This window comes from Lagopus muta, chromosome 25 (assembly GCF_023343835.1).
Source record: "Lagopus muta isolate bLagMut1 chromosome 25, bLagMut1 primary, whole genome shotgun sequence".
Taxonomy (NCBI): domain Eukaryota; kingdom Metazoa; phylum Chordata; class Aves; order Galliformes; family Phasianidae; genus Lagopus; species Lagopus muta.
Window position 1 is genome coordinate 714294 of NC_064457.1, and position 17181 is coordinate 731474.

The 17181-nt window shown below is 53.4% G+C and overlaps 1 protein-coding gene across 1 annotated transcript; it reads left to right on the top strand.

The window, feature by feature from the left end:
* Positions 1-6626: 6626 nt before the first annotated feature.
* CCR7 (C-C motif chemokine receptor 7) lies at positions 6627-16519 on the top strand. Its single transcript, XM_048927136.1, has 3 exons — positions 6627-7325; positions 10950-10999; positions 12634-16519. Exons 1-3 carry the CDS (start codon positions 7316-7318, stop codon positions 13696-13698), a joined length of 1125 nt encoding a protein of 374 aa, XP_048783093.1. The 5' UTR covers positions 6627-7315; the 3' UTR covers positions 13699-16519.
* The last annotated feature ends 662 nt before the right edge of the window (positions 16520-17181 follow it).

Here is a 17181-nt window from a genome sequence, read left to right on the forward strand (position 1 = left end):
GTGCTGCAGGAGCACCTTGAAACCAAAAACTCAGAGCTGATCCGGGCTGCCATTCGGATGCTGTGACCAGAACTGGTGAGAGCTGTTGGCTTCAAGAGCTGCTGAATGGGGGAATCGGAGGAGGAAAGAATCCCTGCAATGAAATCCCTGCAATGAAATCCCTGTAACGAAATTGTGGCCTTTTTGCCGGCCAGCTTTTAGCTGCCTCCTTCCCAGTGATCAGCAGTCAGTTTCTATCACCCCAAATGAAGTGGAACTTCCACCCCGCAGGGCTGTGATGTTTGTGTGTTTACAAAGCGTGTGATACGATGTCGTTACACTCCTTAATACCTGGATCCAATCCTTACTGCTCATTCACTGCTGTGCAGTTCTGACCGCACGCGGCTTCGTGAGCCCATGAGGAGCTTCCTGCTGGGAGGCGCTGAGGCAGCAGTGTGTAAAATGTGTGTAAAATGTGTGTAAAACGTGTGTAAAACGTGTGTAAAACGTGTAAAACAGACCCTCGTGGGACACGGCCGGGTGGCTCCCAGCTGTGCTCGTGTTCCACAGCTGCGGCTCTTTGTGAAACCTGCTACAAACTACAATAATTTTAACCTCAGAATTCAGTCTCAAAACAGACGAGTTGTTGTCACTGCAACGTGCAGGAAGGGCTTCAGTGGAACCGGTGGGGCAGCAGCAGGAGGGCAACGAGCTCGTTGAGCAGCAGCTTCTATCTGTGCTGCAGCCCTGCTGTTTGAGGACTGTCTGTGTTTTCCGTCTCCTGCGTTTTCTCGAGGTGCACGTAAATAACAGTAATTATTGGCACAGACGGGGCGTGTTGCAGCCACGGGTGTGTAACCGAGTAGGAATCATCTTCAAGGGTAAAATCGCCTTTCCAAGCTCGCAGAGAAACCTGAACGAATGCCCGACGTGTGGAGTCTGAAACTCTGAGCGGTGGGCAGAGCTGCGGAGCCCGGGGCAGGACGTGTCCGCACGAGGTGCGAGCATCGGGAAGGGAGAGGAGCCCGACGGGGCCCTGATGGAGCGCTGCCCCCGTCCGGCTGCAGAGAAGCAGTGAAAAGAGCCGGGACTGCAAAGGGGAGCGCGGGGTGCCGAGGAGACACCGGGAGGCGCAGCACCGAGCTGCCACCAAACCGCGCTCCTTTGCTGCCCTCCTGCAGGAGCCCCTTCTCGCCCCGCACTCCTTAAGGATGCGCTCGGGCTCAGCGCCCAGCAGCCCGATGTCGGCCCCGCACCTCCCGTCAGCTGGCGGCCGAGGGCTCGGGCACACGGCAGCTGAACGGGCCTCCTGATGGAACGGCACACCACCAGAGCCCTCAGCCAGACATGAAACCCCGCACGAGGAGCACGAACAGATCAAGCACCGAACTGCCGCTGCTGAGCTCGGGGCCGTCCTCTGCCCGCCCTCTCCCTGTTTCATGCACTTCGTTTGGGGTTCGGGTGCAGGCTCACAGAGCCCTGCTGTGCAGCTGCGGCGCTGCTCCCATGGTGGGACGCAGAGCTGCCGTGTGGGTGCTGGCAGTGGGCGGGTGTTGTTCCCCCCCCACACACAGGGGACCCACAAGGAAACGGGGCGACAAATCCAAAACGTGACAACGTGGCGAGGGAGTTGTTTTCTGCACTTTGTTTTTCCCTTCAAGAGAATGTGGGCTTTGCTGGGGCTGACTCACGCTGTTTGACCTCTGCCATAGCTGCTGCTCTGCACTTTGCTGCTGGGTTTGCTCTGTAGGTAAAATGAAGAAGGCAAAGGTTCTCTTCTGTAGTTCTCAAAAATATGCTTTTATCTCACCATAAAAAAAATAAAGCGACTTAAGAAGCCTGGGTTAAAAAAAAAATAAAAAAAAAAAAAAAAAAGTTCTTTGTTTTCTCTTTCCCCTGCATTAATGTAATTAGGAATCATTGCCACCCCAAAACCTTCTGACCTACAAAGCTGACCTAAAGGTTACGTGGCACAAAGCAGACCCAAAGGGTAACGGCTGGAAGGTGTTCAGGTGTTGAAACCCTTGGGAGTCCTCTCGAGACTTTTTCAAAAGCAACCCAACATCAGAGCTGTTCCTATTGAGACCCAAGGATCTCTGTGCACCCGAATTACCACCGAGCAGGAGTTTAACAAAATATTACCTGTGCATCGCACGGAACAGCCCTGCAAGGCTCATCTGCTTCCAGCAAAACCAGGACTCGGCCGTGGGAGCTCTGCTTGCAGAAAGGATTGTCCCTACAGCAGGAAAGAACAGAATGGACCGGCGCTGCTTTAGGGGGATAAAACGTCAGAGCGAAGCGAACGGCACCGCCGGGGAGGGGGGGAGATGAGGAGCCGCTCAGAGCAGCGCAGCGCAGCGCTGCACGCAGCTCGGTGGGCAGCCAGGCCAAGGACGCGAATTGCTCCGCTGCAACCAAATCCGAGCTTTGCGAACCCCTCTGGAGCGACGGCACCTCGCACCGGGCTTTGCGGAACGGGAGGAAAAGCTCCCCGTTCGCTGCCGCTAAGAGCCGGGGCCGCTCCGCGCTGCCAGCAGGGGGCGCCGCGATGCGCCGGGTTGGGATGCGGAGCTGCGTCACAGCGCCGGGCAGCGGGAGCCGCAGCTGCCGACCGAGGTTTGAACGCGGAGAGCCGGCGCTGCTCATCGCTGGGTGTGAAATCTGCCCCAGTGCGGCACCGACGGTGCGGCTCCTCGAGGGCTGCGGGGCTGCGCTGTGTGCGCTGCGCTGAGAGCCGCAGGAGAGCGGCGGCTGAAGGCACAGAGCTTGCTCTGATCGCGCTGTTGTTGTTCTCGGTTCCTTCTTTAACGCGTGTGTGTGTGTGTGTGTGTTTTTCACGGTCGTTGGGTTTCGTGTTTTGTTGGTTTTTTTTTGAAGTGGTTTTGCAGTTATTGGGATGGTATCATACTGGGTTGTAAACTGTCACGTACAGCTCCACTTACAGAAGCCCAGAATTTCTGTACACAGGTTCATTTTGTTCTTTGTAAATCATCTCTACTTAAAAAAAATAACAATAAGAAAGATGTGTTTTAATGCAGGCATCAATTCTGCAATAGGGGAAAGGTCGGATGCGAGCTGTAACAGCAGAGCAGAGCAGATCAGCAAATGCTTTCTTACCCTGTCATGTATGTGATGCACACCTGGCTCAGCTCTTCTCAGGGAAGCCGCTGGCAGGATTGTTGTTCCCCGTTCCATACCCAATCTGCTGCAAGCGTTCAACCCCATGCATGGAAGGTGGTCATACAGGCTATGGGAAGGATGCTCTCTGCATGAGCAGATGGTGGCACTTCACCTTTCTCAGTTCTTCTAAGAGACCCAACTGCACCTCTTCCTCTCGTGGAATGTTCCCCTGCCCACTGGTGTTTGATATCCTCCAGGAAGGTGCTGGCAGCTCCCAATCTGAGCAGGAGCAAAGTTCAGGGAATGCTTCATAACTCTCTCCAGTCAAAACCAGCAGTCACGCACCTTCCCCACCCTGGTACCCATAGTGTCCATGGGTATCTTCCTGCTGCTTCTTAGTCCCTGCCTTTCCTATCATTCACACATGACCATCTGTCTCCGTTTCATGTTACTTCAGGCCATAAAGGATCTGTTTGTTCACCACAGACCCCTTCAGCTGCAAATGAACTTGGTGGCCAAAAGGAGCAGATCTGCAGGCAGCACCCGGCCCTGACCCAGAGGGGTTTGGTGACGTGTGGGGCAGCGACCGCCCGTCTCCTCCTTCACATCTCAGCTGCAAACCAGAGATGCCAACCAGATCTCTCCCCTTTTGTTTGCATCTCTGGGTGCTTCTGCTCTCAGCTCAATTCCTGGACTGCAGGGTGAGGAAGCTGCCAGTGTGCAGAGCAGATGCTGAACTGGTCAACAGTTTTTTGTTCTGTGGAAACAAACAGCATCACGCTGTGACGCAGGCGTGAGGAAGGTGAATTCCCAGCGTCACCATGCGTGTTCCTTCCCTGCTGTGGCTGACCAGCAGGCAGCAGGGGCAGCTGTGTGCCCCGAGGCAAACCTGCCTGCTGTGCAGATTGCTTCCTCTTCTGGGTGGATAAGAATCTTATAATAACCTCACAGTGAGATGATAATCACAAGATTCGTTTTTATCTGTTTTTTCAGGGCATCCCCTAAAACCACTCTCAGAACTCCTCTCAGCGTGGAATCCCAGCTCAGTACTGCTCTTAATGTCAGGAATTTACTTAAAATTTCACTTCTCCTATTTTGTTTGCTTGAAGAAAACCCTAAAAGCCCTCTCCAGAGTAAACTTACTGACTGCACCGCATGAACCTTCCCCACACATCCCCCAGCTCAGTAACTCAAGATGTGAGGGGGTGTCTGGGCATGAGGCAGGGCTGGAGGTAGGAGATCCCAAGCCAGGCACTGCAAACAGCAAATGTCGAGGTCCCACCGCAACGTAAGAGGGACATCAGTGGGAAGCGGGCACATGAGTGACATTCACCCTTAAGCCACCATTGCTCCTGTCTGGGCGACTCCAGCATCCTGCAGCAGTGGGACAAACTCTTCCATGCTGTAGAGCAGATTGCCAGCGCAGCAGAGAGCAAAGGGAGGCATTGATGCTCCGCTCAGTTTGTTCACCTGAAGCTGCCAGCAGCTCCAGCCAGGCCGGGGGGTTCGTGTGGATGATTCTGTGTGCAGCTGAGATTTGTCACAAGGTCAGTTTTCACTGCAGTTCACCCAAAGGAACTCCGCTGTCTCCTGAGGTCGTGCTGATGAACCCCCGTGCAGCTCTGACACTCTGACTTCTCACTCGTGACTTTTATCACCAATTTCTGCTGTTCTTGCAGTGCAGCTGTCGCCAATCTAGGTTCTCACCTAAGACCAGAACGTCTTTTTCTCTTTTTTCTAATAGCTATTGAACATCGGAGTAACGAATGCACTGCGGTGAGCAAACAGCGCTGTGTGCCTGTCGGGCCTGGGCCTCAGAGACCCCGCGTTGCTCAAGCAGGATCACACTCCTGTAAGGGCAGCTCGTGGGATGCACACGTGAAAGGGGGGACGTCAAAGAAAGTCACAGAGGCGTGAAATAGACTGCAAAGACAAGACCGTACGAGAAGATTCAGCGTCGTAAGAAAAAGCGGATTGTTTTCCTCACAGAACTGGAAATGCTTACAATGAACGCTTTGCTTGAGTTGGTTCGGGCACCGGGGCTTTGCACACAGAGGGAAAGGAGCTGTGAGCCGCCCCGCGCCTCTCAGTGCTCCATCGCCACTGCGGCTCTGGAGATGCAGCGCAGCCACATGGCGCCCCCCCTCCCGGCTCCCAGGGCAGTTCGTGCAGCCGGCAGCGCGTTGCTGTGCAGGCAGCGCGGAGCAGCACGACGCCCCACGCCCAGCTCTTCTGGGTATTCTGCCGGTGCTGGAGGGAAGCCTTTCATCTCTCGTCCTTATTGGCGGAAGTGGTTTGAAGGTGCAGCTCTCAAAGGCAGCGTACCTGCTAGGATAGCTGATGAACAAAAGGAAAATAGAGCAATAAAAAGTCACCGGGGTGTGAGCGGCACCTGCCTGCAGATAAGACGCAAGAGAGTGCACTGAAAAGCCAGGGATTGTAGAATAATAGAGTGCCATGGGTTGGAAGGGACCTCCAGGATCACGGAGCTCCATGCTGCAGGCAGGGATGTATGTGTGGGGCAGGGAAACTGCAGGCGACCTCCTGCAAAGCCAAATAAAGGGGTGACAGCTGTCAGGTGCCTGAGCTGCAGTGAGTCCGTGTGGGTCTGGCACTCCATGTGGGGTGGAGGGCTGGGGAGGACGCCAGGATGAGGGAAGGACCGCAGTGGGATCGGCCTCCTAGGAAGGAAATGCTGAGGGGGGACTGCAGTGAGAGCCGGGTGGGCACAGGGCTGGGGAGGGGCTGCAGCTGAAGCCTGGGAGACCCCCGAGTGATCTGTGACTGCTGATGTGCTTAACTGGGGCTTAGGAGCTGGGAGGTGAGGTTCTGCTTCAAGCTGAGGCAGTTAGTCTCGAAGGCATGGCAGCAAGTGCTCAGCAGCTTTAGGGTTACTCTTAAATAAAACTCAGATTCTAGTGAGGTCCTGTTTTAGCTGTGGTTAACCATTACCGTATCTTCATTCTAATATGCATACACATTTATTCAGAACCCCATCTTCAGGTCTTTCTGTGCTAAACTACACGAAAGGACATCATGTCAGCCCTCCTCAGTGCCCCAGACTTGCAGGGGCTGTGGGGCTCCAGTGCTGAGAAGAGTTGTTCTTGGCTGGGATGTGCAGACAGCTGGATTCTGCTGTGGGAAGCTACCTGAGTGTTGGTGTCTGTCCCAGTTACACTGCTGCAATTCCCCTGCTCCCTGTGAACAAACCCCATGTGAAACCCACGCTGGTTGGCAGGATGCTGCTCGGATCACGAGGCAGGCACTGCTCAGAGCTGGACACCGGCTGCCCAGCGTGGGTTCTGACAACGGCTGCTGGATTCAGTTTGCTGCAGAGCACGTTATCTGTACATCAGCTGCAGTACAATGTAGGCAGGACAGGGTTTCCTTTTCTTATTTCTCTGGTTATGTTTCTACCTGTCAGAAGAGCAGTTCCAAGAAGCGGCATCCAGCTCAAACAGCCACAAACAGCCACTGAGTGACACTGAGCCACTGCCCTCAGGAATGGGATGAGCCAAAGTGAATCCCTGCAGTGTGAGCTCCTCCCGGGCTCCGCTGAGCTCAGACCTCTGCAGCAGCGTGATGCCGGGGAAGGCACAGGACTGCAGATGTGCAAAACCTCTTAGAGGAAGGCGGCGTGCGCCGAGCCTCAGCAGATGGTACAGCAAAACCACCAGAAAGCAGAAAGAGGTGGGGAAGCCCACTTGCCTGGGGGCTGCTGATGCGGACAGGCAGAAGGGCTGCGCAATGGGACGGCTGTCGTGTGGTGGGTGGACACCTTTCCTAGAAAGGGCTGAGTGGAAATGGGAAACTTCCCTGTTTCCTGCAGCACCGCGTTCTGAGTGACGAAGCAGGCTGTGCTGTGGAAACCCTGCTCCCGTCCCTTTGCCACATTCCAAGTGCAAATGCAGGAGCTGCTTCGCTCCGTGAGCTCTCGGCATGGAGCGCGTGGACGCGTGCAGCCCTCAGAGCGCGCTGAGGAAGGACCTGAGCATGAGTGCATGCAGGGAGCACAGGGAGCAGCACAGCGATCCGAGAGCACGAGGAGGAGGAGGGTCTGACTGTCAGCACGTCACTGGGCTCTTGCTGAGGTGCAGGAAGTATAAAAGGCCGTTTCCCGAAGAGGGGCTCAGGCAGCAGCTGGCGCACACCCAGGCTGCGCTGTGCAGACGATGCTCTCAGCAGCACCGTGACTTTGGCTGTTAGAAACAAGACCATGGACGGCGGTGAGTACCTGCCCTGCCTTCATCTGCGTCTTTATTAACAGGGAGAATGCCCAAATCCATGCCCTGGGGCACAGGGATGAAGCATTTTAAGATTATTCAATATAAAAGGGTTTAATTTTCCTTCTGTGTGCTCTGAACGAGAGGACTCAGCCCAAACCATCTTCTCCACAAGAAGACAAAGAGCACAAATCTCACAAATCTCAGGTCAATTTGCTTCCAAGCCATAAAAAAAGGGCAGCCTGGGGGAATTTCGAGGAGGCTCTGCTGTCCAAAAGCGAGTTCTTCCCATGCCATTCCTATCTTTTTCTCATGTTTCTTTAAAAGACCTTCCATCTCCTTGGTAATGTTACGCTCCCATGGATAAATCAAGGGATGGGAGTTTCCTCTTGGCTAAACCTCCTCGCTTATTGAAATTTGTGTGACTGAATATCTTCACTGCAGCCACCAAATCTTGAACCAGTGCAAAAATCGGGCTTTGCATTTGCCTGCACCTGGAGCAGCCTGAGCTGGGGCACAGCGTGGGTCTGCACTGCAGCAGAGCACCCTGCCATGGGAGCGAGGCGCTGCTCTTTGGCACGCTGTGTTCCCGGCAGCACGGCAGCACGAGGCTCATGTCTGCTCCTTGCACCTCTCACACTTTGCCAGCTCACACCAGCGCCCTGCAGGCCTGGCTGGGGATGTGCAGCACTGCTGCTGAGCAGGTAGCAGCCGAGCCGATCCTCTCTCCTATGTGAGCCTCTGCAGTTTACTTATCTCTGTTTATTCTGCTTCTTGAATCTCAGTTTCCTAAGAGGGGTGGAAACAGATCATCAACGTGTCTGACTGAGATCTGTGAGTGCATGAAACAAACCGTGCAACACGGTTCTGCTACCCTCCCTTCGGCCCATCTTTCCTGTCTGCAGTGAGAAGTAGGGGGGAAAGAAGGGGGAAACTGGCACTGAGCTGTTAACTGCCAAAAGTCATTCTATTGTTTAAGTATGATTAATCCTTCTCAGAAATATCCGGTTCTTTCCCCAAAAGCCAACGATAGTGATGGTGAAGAGGCACCAGAAACCCGAATACGGGTAGAGATCTCGGCGGGACGTCGCTCACTGCCCACACGTGCGCTGAGCTGCTTGAGGCTCAAACCTGCACTTCACAGTCCTGGCCACCAGGAACAAAAGATCCTTTGCCCACGAGGGTTTAACAGAGCAGGTTTGCTCCCCTCCTGCTCTCGCCCTGTGCATGCAGACCAGCTGCAGCCCTGCACTGAGCCGGGGCCGCCATCTCCTCGCAGTTCATCTGATGGATGCAGTGCTGAGCTGCCCGCTCCCCTCTGCACAGAGCAGTTCTTTCCCCCTCCGTTCTCATTGCAGCAGGGCAATGTGCTCCTGAGGGCTGCAGCAGTGCAGCGCTGCCGAGGGAGGTGGGGGCTGTCTGGGGGCTGGGGGCACGTCCTGACTCACTGCACTGAGTTGGCTGAATCTTGAGAAGGGAGGTTGCTGCTCCAACTGTTACAGGGACTTTTGAAGGGGTTTTTTTCTTAATATTTTGAGGAACGAAACTTTACGAAAAAACCCACAGCTGAGAACTGCCAGAGGCCAGAAAACGTACAGCTACCTAAAACTGCCCATTAAACTCCAAAGTGGGCCTCATTTCCTCTCTACAGCCCATTTGCTTCTGCTCCTCTCCCTCCCGCCCTGCCCCAGGCTCCTGCAAGCACAGCACCAAGAAATGAGTCCCATCCTTAATGTGAAAGTGGTGACTCAAGGACCCACACTGCCCCTTTTGCCTTTGCAAATGCGTAAGCTGGGGTGAGGGGATGGAAAGTGCAAGCCTTTTTATACTGAAAATCATCTGACATTTAAGATATGTGAAACAGCAGCTGAGGAAAAAAAAGTGAAGCTCTTCAAAGGAATGATACCTGGGTGATCTGTTTGCAGATCGTTAGTTGAGTCACTTTGTTATCAGCTCTATTTCTGTTAGGCACCTCAAAGGGTGATGCTGGTACAAAAAAGGCAGCTCTCCACTGCTGTGCATTTGTGCCCATCAGGTGGGCCAGGGGCCGGACTGGGTACAGGCACTGGGGAGGGGAGATGCAGGGGAAGGCGCTGCTGCTCCTGGACAAGCATGCAGTGCTGCTGCACCAGCGTGGAACCAGGAGGCAGGCTGTGCTCCCTGCATGGGTCAGGAGGGAGGCGGATTCAGGTGTCCTCGCCATGGGGACCAGCGGCTCTTCTCTGCCTCCCTTCCACACAGCCTCTAGGAGTTCATCATCTCTGAGGCCCCAGCTCCCAAAAACGACGGCCAGCAGAGGTAGCAGCACCACCAGCAGGCATGAGCCCCATCCCATTCCCTGGGAAGCCAGAAGCTTGGTGGAGAGCATTGCTTGGCACCAACTGTGTTTTTGCCGGGGCAGTGACCCCGTGCCAGCAACCCAGGCACCCGAGGCTGATTAAACACAGGCAGAGGGTTTCAGCAGTTTGGGCTTCCAGTGCATTCTCCTGGTCCGGTGCAGCACCAGCACAGGAACCGGCAGAGCTGGGAAGGGTGTGAAGGAGCTCTGAAGCAGCAAACAGCAATCCAGAGCAGAGCTGTGCGTGCGGCTGCTGAGCACCGAGGGGCAAAGGGTTCAGCCAGACTTCTGAACAAATGCTCATCTGTGAGGACAACAGCACCAGAGGAAACGGGCAGCCACAGCCAGAGGCATCTCCTGCCTGAGGGTGGGCCCTGCTCAGCAATCCCAGAGCAGGTGATCACAGGAGGCAGGGGCTGCAGCACGGGGGGCTGCCTTGTGCCGTGCAGACAGTGGCAGAACTCTGAGCTGGAGGAGACCCTCAGAGATCACAGAGTTCAGTGCCACACATCCAGGCAGACACAGCTCACAGCTGCCAGGTTGCCTCCTAGCTTCAGCAATTTTCGGTCACAACTGCCTGAGGTAGATGCTGGCATGTGCTTTAAATAGAGACAAGAGAAAGCTTTCACTGGCCTCTATGTCTCTACTAACCACAGCAGGAAGAGCTGTTTGTCTGAGATTGCTCTCACATCTGGCTCTGAATTTAATTTTCCTCCCAGCTGACAGCGTGCTGCATCTCCACATCCAAAGGCAGCAGAAGCCAGCTCTGACATTTAGACAAGCAATAAATTTCAGCCAGCTTCGGCTCCGTACTTCAGCAGGGAGCAGAGCCTTCCTGATCTGCAGTCCGGTCAGCACGCTGCCAGGAACAGCCGTGCCAAACTGACTGCACTCACAGCTGTGTTTGCACACACTGAGTGTGCTTCACCCTCAGCTCAGAGCTCAGGAGACGGGCTGCTGGCTGCACCCTCCAGGAGCATGAAGCTGTCAGCTTGGGGGGTGAGGAGGAAAGAGAATGAAGTCTGCAGTAAAAATGGTTACACTGCGCTAATTGTCTTCAGCCATCAGATGAGGCTGCAGAGGCCGGGCTTCCAAGACTCAATCAGTGCTCTGACAGTGGCTTGGTGCACGACCCCGGGTTGTCCTGTGAGCATCTTCATCGCCTTTTCTGTCTGTGCAGCTGCAGGGAGCTTTGCAGAGTTCAGAATGCCACAGCCAAGTGTGCTACCTCTGCTTTTCAAGCAGAAATCCCAACCTGACTGCTAACACGGTGTCTTCTTCTTCCTTAGGTAAACAGCTGAAGGTCACCCTTGCTTTCAGCCTTCCTCTAATTTTTCAGGTAAGATGTTGAAAACAATGTTGTTGAAATGCAGCTGCATTTGTGTTGTGGGTGAAGAGAGATCTCAGAAACAGGCAAAACAGCCACCCACAGCCCCGGAGAGATCTGTGGGACACACGGCTGCTCACACTCATAACCCAGCACCCAGAGGTGGGCGGTGAGAGCAGAGCTAAAACCAGAGGGAAAGCAAACGAAAGGGATGAGATCAACGAAAGAACAAAAACAGCAGGATAAACAGATCTTAAGGCAGTCTCGACTGTTAGAACCGAGTCCCATCCTCACAGCAGTGTGTGCAGTAAAGAACCAAGCACCGCACACAGTGTTCCTGCAGGTGTTCCCAGCTCCCGGACCCAGCACTGCGCTTTGACCGGCGTTGGTCCTGAAGGGCCGATGCACCCAGGCAAAGCAGGCGCCCTCCTCCACGTTCTCCTGCTCAGAGCCCGTGTGAAGCAGCAAGGAGGAGCCCAACGCTGTGACCCGCTCCTGACCTGCAGGCCGGCCCCCAGCACTCACGCTCCTGCAACCACAGCAGCAGCCTCAACCACGCCACCGTCCCCGGCTCGGGCTCCCTGAGGCTCCGCGAGGCCTGCAGTCTGCTTTCCCCTTTCACTTCTGGCGGCGTGCCTCCAGATTGCATGCAGGATGTGGTGAAAGCCAGGCCTGCCTGAGACGGAGCGTGCTGAGAGATTGGTGATAAGGGCAGAGGTATCCAGGGGAAACCTTTCATCTCCGAGCAATGGGGAGAAGGTTCTGGAGAGCAATGGCTCACGGAAAGCAGGGCAGAGCCACCGCAGGCTCAGTCTGCTCTGCTGAGCGTGGCAGTGTAGGAAGATGAAACAAGAATAATCAGAACTGAAATCGGGGCAGGGGCTGTGAATGAGATGCCAGCAACCCGTCCATGTCAGCACCGCAACCATTTCCTGCTTTGCTGGCCGCGTTTCCTTGCAGTTTCATTGACACCTCTATTCGCTCAGCAGAAACAACAGCCGAGGGAGGCAGGGAGGCTCCGGCTTTGCCTTCCAGCAGAGCCCTTTGTGCGCAGCCCTGCCGCCTGCAGGCTCAGCCCTGGTGGGAGCAGGGAGTAGAAGGGCAGGGAGCTGTGGGAACCCCAGTGCTTGCAATGCCAGGGTGCTGATGGCCGTGAGCAGCTCCTGGCACTGCCATGAGAAGTGCATGTGAGCAACAGGAGTATCTCAGATGGGGAAGGGAGGTGAACTGAAGCTAGAGAATGCCAAACAAGTAGACTCAGTCAGGAGGAAGTTTTTTCTGAGAGAAGGAGAACACCAAAGGCTGTGTTATTTTTCCATTTCATCTAACAGCTGACCGTGTACATAACGCTGTGTTTGGGTCCTGATGCATTCTGGATAACAGCCATGCATTCCAGAGTTTCAGGTGTTATACTGATTGCACACTAACTTTTCTTGCTGAATTCCCATGATGAGCCCCCAAGAAACCCAAACCCCACGTATTTATCCACACTGTCAGCCATGAGACAACTCTGCTCCCTAGGACATCCCTGGCCACGGCTGGGTGCTGCTGCTGTACAGGCTGACATCAGTCCCCCGCTGGAAAACACTGAGGGCCAGGGGCGGTGCAGTACCTGTCTCAATGGCTTTGTTCCTTCCCTGTTCTAGTTCTGTGCTGGGAACAACGTCACTGACGACTACGACGCCAACACCACCATTGACTACAACATGTTTGAGATCCTGTGTGAGAAGAAGGAAGTCCGTGATTTCCGTGCCGCCTTCCTCCCAGCCATGTACTCCCTCATCTGCTTCACGGGGCTGCTGGGAAACGGGCTGGTGATGCTCACCTACATCTACTTCAAGCGGCTAAAGACCATGACAGACATCTACTTGCTGAACCTGGCCCTGGCAGACATCCTGTTCCTGCTGACCCTCCCATTTTGGGCCACGAGTGCAGCCACGTTCTGGTGTTTTGGAGAATTTGCCTGCAAAGCAGTCTACTGCATCTGCAAAATGAGCTTCTTCAGCGGGATGCTGCTCCTGCTGTCCATCAGCATCGACAGGTACTTCGCCATTGTTCAGGCTGCCTCGGCCCACCGCTTCCGCCCCCGAATGATATTCATTAGCAAAGTCACGTGCATCCTCATTTGGCTCCTGGCCTTCGTTCTCTCAATCCCCGAGCTGGTTCACAGCGGTGTAAATAACTACGACAGCCACCCCCGGTGCTCCATCATTGCTAACGACTTGCAGACTTTCAACACTGGCATCAAAGTGTCCCAGATGGTTTTTGGCTTCTTGATTCCCCTGGCGGTCATGTCTGTCTGCTACCTCATCATTATCAAAACGTTACTCCAGGCCCGAAACTTCGAGAAGAACAAAGCCATCAAGGTGATCATTGCGGTGGTCATCGTCTTCGTCGTCTTCCAGCTGCCCTACAATGGCGTCATGCTGGCCAAGACCATCTCAGTCTTCAACAACACCAGCTCATGCGAGCAGAGCAAGAAGCTTGACATGGCAGATGATGTGACCTACACTCTAGCCTGCTTCCGATGCTGCCTCAATCCCTTCCTCTACGCCTTCATAGGCGTCAAATTCCGCAACGACCTCTTCAAGCTCCTGAAGGAGCTGGGCTGCCTGAGCCAGGAGCGCCTCTGGCAGCTGTCGTCCTGCCGTGAGAGCAAGAGGTTCTCCTTTGCCATGGAGACAGAGACAACCACCACCTTCTCCCCATGAGGAGAGCTCCAGGAAGGCTGAAGGCTGGTGTCGTTTTGTACACTGCCTCTACTTCGAGTTACTGATAAAGACTTGCCATTACTTTAGGGAGGGCAGCTGCAAAAGGAAGACCAAAGAACCTCTCCATATCACAGCCAACGAGCTTTGCTATCCAGTGTTTTCACGGATGGAGAGACTTCAGTAAAAACTATGACTCACAGTGAAGTAAGGGAGAGGTTCAGTGAGTTCAGAGTTCATCATGCCATTTCACCCCTATTTCCTAGCCAAAATCAGAAATGCTCGGAATGGTTCATTTCATTGAAAGCAACAAATAGCAAGAGAAGCGGACACAGGTGCTACAGAATTACCAGTTTAGAGCTGGATTTCCAAGAGCACCGCCCTTGCTTTGCATGTTGCATTTGACACAACTCCCTACTGCTCTTCCACACACACACAAACGATGCTCACTGCGCAGAACAGCACCAGCAGCCTCAAGCTCCCGATGCAATACAGCACGCAGTGTAAGCTGTGAGGTGTCCCAGCAGGCAACTCTCAGCTCTGCCTTCCTCCAGGAACAGTGAGAAACTTGCATAACAAAAACTAAATTCACTCATATGATGTGTATTCAATAACTGCATGTTATTGTGGCATCTCAGGTTTGTCCACTTCACTTCTGCCTGCAGCAACAACGTCTGGTGCTTCAGCTTCTAGGGAGCTCTGCTTACTGCCTCCCAGTGTTCACTTGCATTCTTTGGGAATGCTGCTTCAGTTTGGCAATACAGCCTTCTTCAGCTTCTGTAAAGGCATCTGCCTGCACAAGAGCTAGCTAGCACAGTTTAGATTCCAGTGTTTGCACAGAGACGAGTTATTTACAAGTACAAAATCACTGAGGCCTCCCCAGTCACCAGTCACACAAACTGGAACCAAGAAACAACACTTCAGTGACGGGTACTTCAATACACTTTTAGCACCCGGTCCTTCAGCCTGTCCTCACACCAGCCTTACTCCTGACACGCTGAGGGAGCCTTTAAGCTGATGTGAAAGCATCTTTGTTTCTGTGCTTTGGCAGACTGCTGCCACGATGCTCAGCATTCGAGCCCAGGACAAGTTTCAATATATTTCTTAGTGCAAGACTTAGGTTAGGATATATCTGTGCCCACGGTCTGACCCCTGCAACAAGTCAGAATCGAAAGCTTGCTCCTCTCCAGCCTTGTCAGCTGTGTGGACACAGCCTGCTGTCACATACATGTGGGGGCTTTCTGTGCTGCTGCTTGCTGACCTCAAGAGATGATGTCGCAAGTGTGGGTTTTCTTCTCCTTTACCAACCAACGTGTCTTTCTAGAAGAACTTTAGCAGCTGTCTTTTCTATAAGTCAGATACGTATTTCACTTATAAGCTACTGAAAATGTGCTTAGCATTCGTGCTGTCACTTCTGATCAAGATGCCATTCACTGCAGTTTGATTTAACTGCAAAGGACAGAGGGGTGCTGCAGGTTACTGCCGGGGTCACATACTTGAAGGGAACATGGCAGCTGAACAACAGACGGCTGTCATGTAAAACAAGGCCTTGAAAAGAAGCATTGAACGTGATGCCATTTACCAGGAGGAGGAAGATTCCCACAACAAAAGCACCCTGAGAACTGCTGTTATGGGACATCTGAGCATCAGCTGGGAGGAGCTGCTGCAATCCTCTGCGCATCTGTTGCCCATTTCCAGGCTCTGCCCCGCACAGCACGCAGCTCTCCCCAGCACCCGGCGCCATGGCTGAAGGCCTTGGCCACGCACTGCAGGCAGGGCGCCCGGCCCACCTTCCACAGCAGCAGGGGAGCAGCTCTGGTCTGCAGCACCTGAGGCAGGTTCCTGTGGACGTGCAGAGCCTGCACAGCAAACATCCCAATGGCCACCTCTTCCAGCGCCACTCACAGGAGCATCCGGAGTGACACAGGGAGCTCCCTGGATCAGAAAATCTCGTTCTGGCACAACCAGCCCTCAGACACAGAACCCAGTGGCGGATTTTGGGTCGATGCTGCTGGTGTGTGGCTGGCTGCCAGCCGTCGTTTTAAACATCCTTCCTCCTGACCCTCCTGGCTCGGTGGGGTTTTGCCACGAGCTGAATTCAGGAGGAAAGCACTCTGCTCTGATTAACCTGCCTATGCTGAATGGCAATCCCACCCTCTTGTTCCAAGCATTTTCTTTTACAGTGCCCATTTAACATGTACAGTATGTGCTGCTTCTCAATCATATTAAAGGGGGGTTGAGACTGACACACCAAACAGTCATTTCTTCTTGTTTTCCTCCTATGTTTTTTACTCAGGCAAAGAAAAGTTGACCAGAGTAAGGAACACCTATCATACAGGCTCCTCTTCGTTTTCTGCAGTAACAATGCACTCTTCATGTATACTTACATATGTAAAGCTGCTTTTCATAGAAAAATTTCAATATGTACATGAATGTACCCTGAAATACGCTGCTTTCACTAAATCTTTTTTTGCATAACACACTCCCCTAACTTATTCTAGCAGGGAAAACTGCCTCACCAAAACTTGTACCTGTAGCCTGTTTAACAGAAACCATTTCCTTCCCAAAAATGCAAAGTTTTCAGGTCTTTGCCAACTGGACGCATTCTGAATAGGGAAATAAAGCAGCTGCCTTTGTAAGAATGAGAAACCAAAGCAGCATCTGGGGCAGCTGCCTCCTCAGCAGGGCAGCGCTGAGCTCTGAGCGGATGAAGGCAGCCGCCAGATGGATCCCACGATGTGAACCTGAGGCTTCTCCAATGCAGACTGAGAACTGACTGTACGTTGCTACTCAATGGAAATAAATTATGACCATTTTGAAAATACTGATGCTTTTTCCTCGTGTATTTCCTCACAGGATGCATCTTGTGTGCATCGCAGCAGCTCGTGCCACGTCCTTCTGCACTGGCCAGGAGCTGTTTGTTATCACCCCAGCGTTGTGTCAGCACTGCTCTGCAGGGGGAAAAAAGAAAAAGACAAAGTGTGTAAGCAGTCTAGTAAAAGAAAAAAGGTTGGTTTACTAATTATAAAGCAAACAAGTCAGAAATGGGTTTAGTAGTGGTGCCTGTCTTTATTTTTACTCTCAGTGTCTCCATGCTGTTCCAGCATTGGATGTACCTGGTGCTTACGTGCATAAAAGGCCTTCATGTTTACAGGGTCAGTAACAAAAACAGCACAGTGCTGAAAAGTGCTCACAGGGAGAGGGGCTGCATGGAGCAGCACAGCAGCAACTGCTGCACTCCGACGTCCAGCAGGGCAACCTGCGCCGTGAGCAATTCTTCCTCAAGGGGCACAGAAACAGTCGTCATCCTGCACAAAAACTGCCCTACAGCTGCAAGGTGGAATCAAAGAGAAGAGCAGAGCTGCGGAGGGAAGGCTTTGTCACCACACAAAAGAATGAGCTGGAGTTAGCGAGGCAAACAAAGCCTAAAAATAATGCACGTGGGTGATGAGGAAGGGTGGTGGCACTTTGCAGCAGTCAGAATAG

What these genes read in the sequence shown, in the direction of transcription:
- CCR7 (XM_048927136.1), top strand. An exon ending in GCCTTCCTCTAATTTTTCAG is followed by an intron (nt 11,000 to 12,633) that starts GTAAGATGTTGA and finishes TCCCTGTTCTAG; the next exon opens with TTCTGTGCTGGGAACAACGT.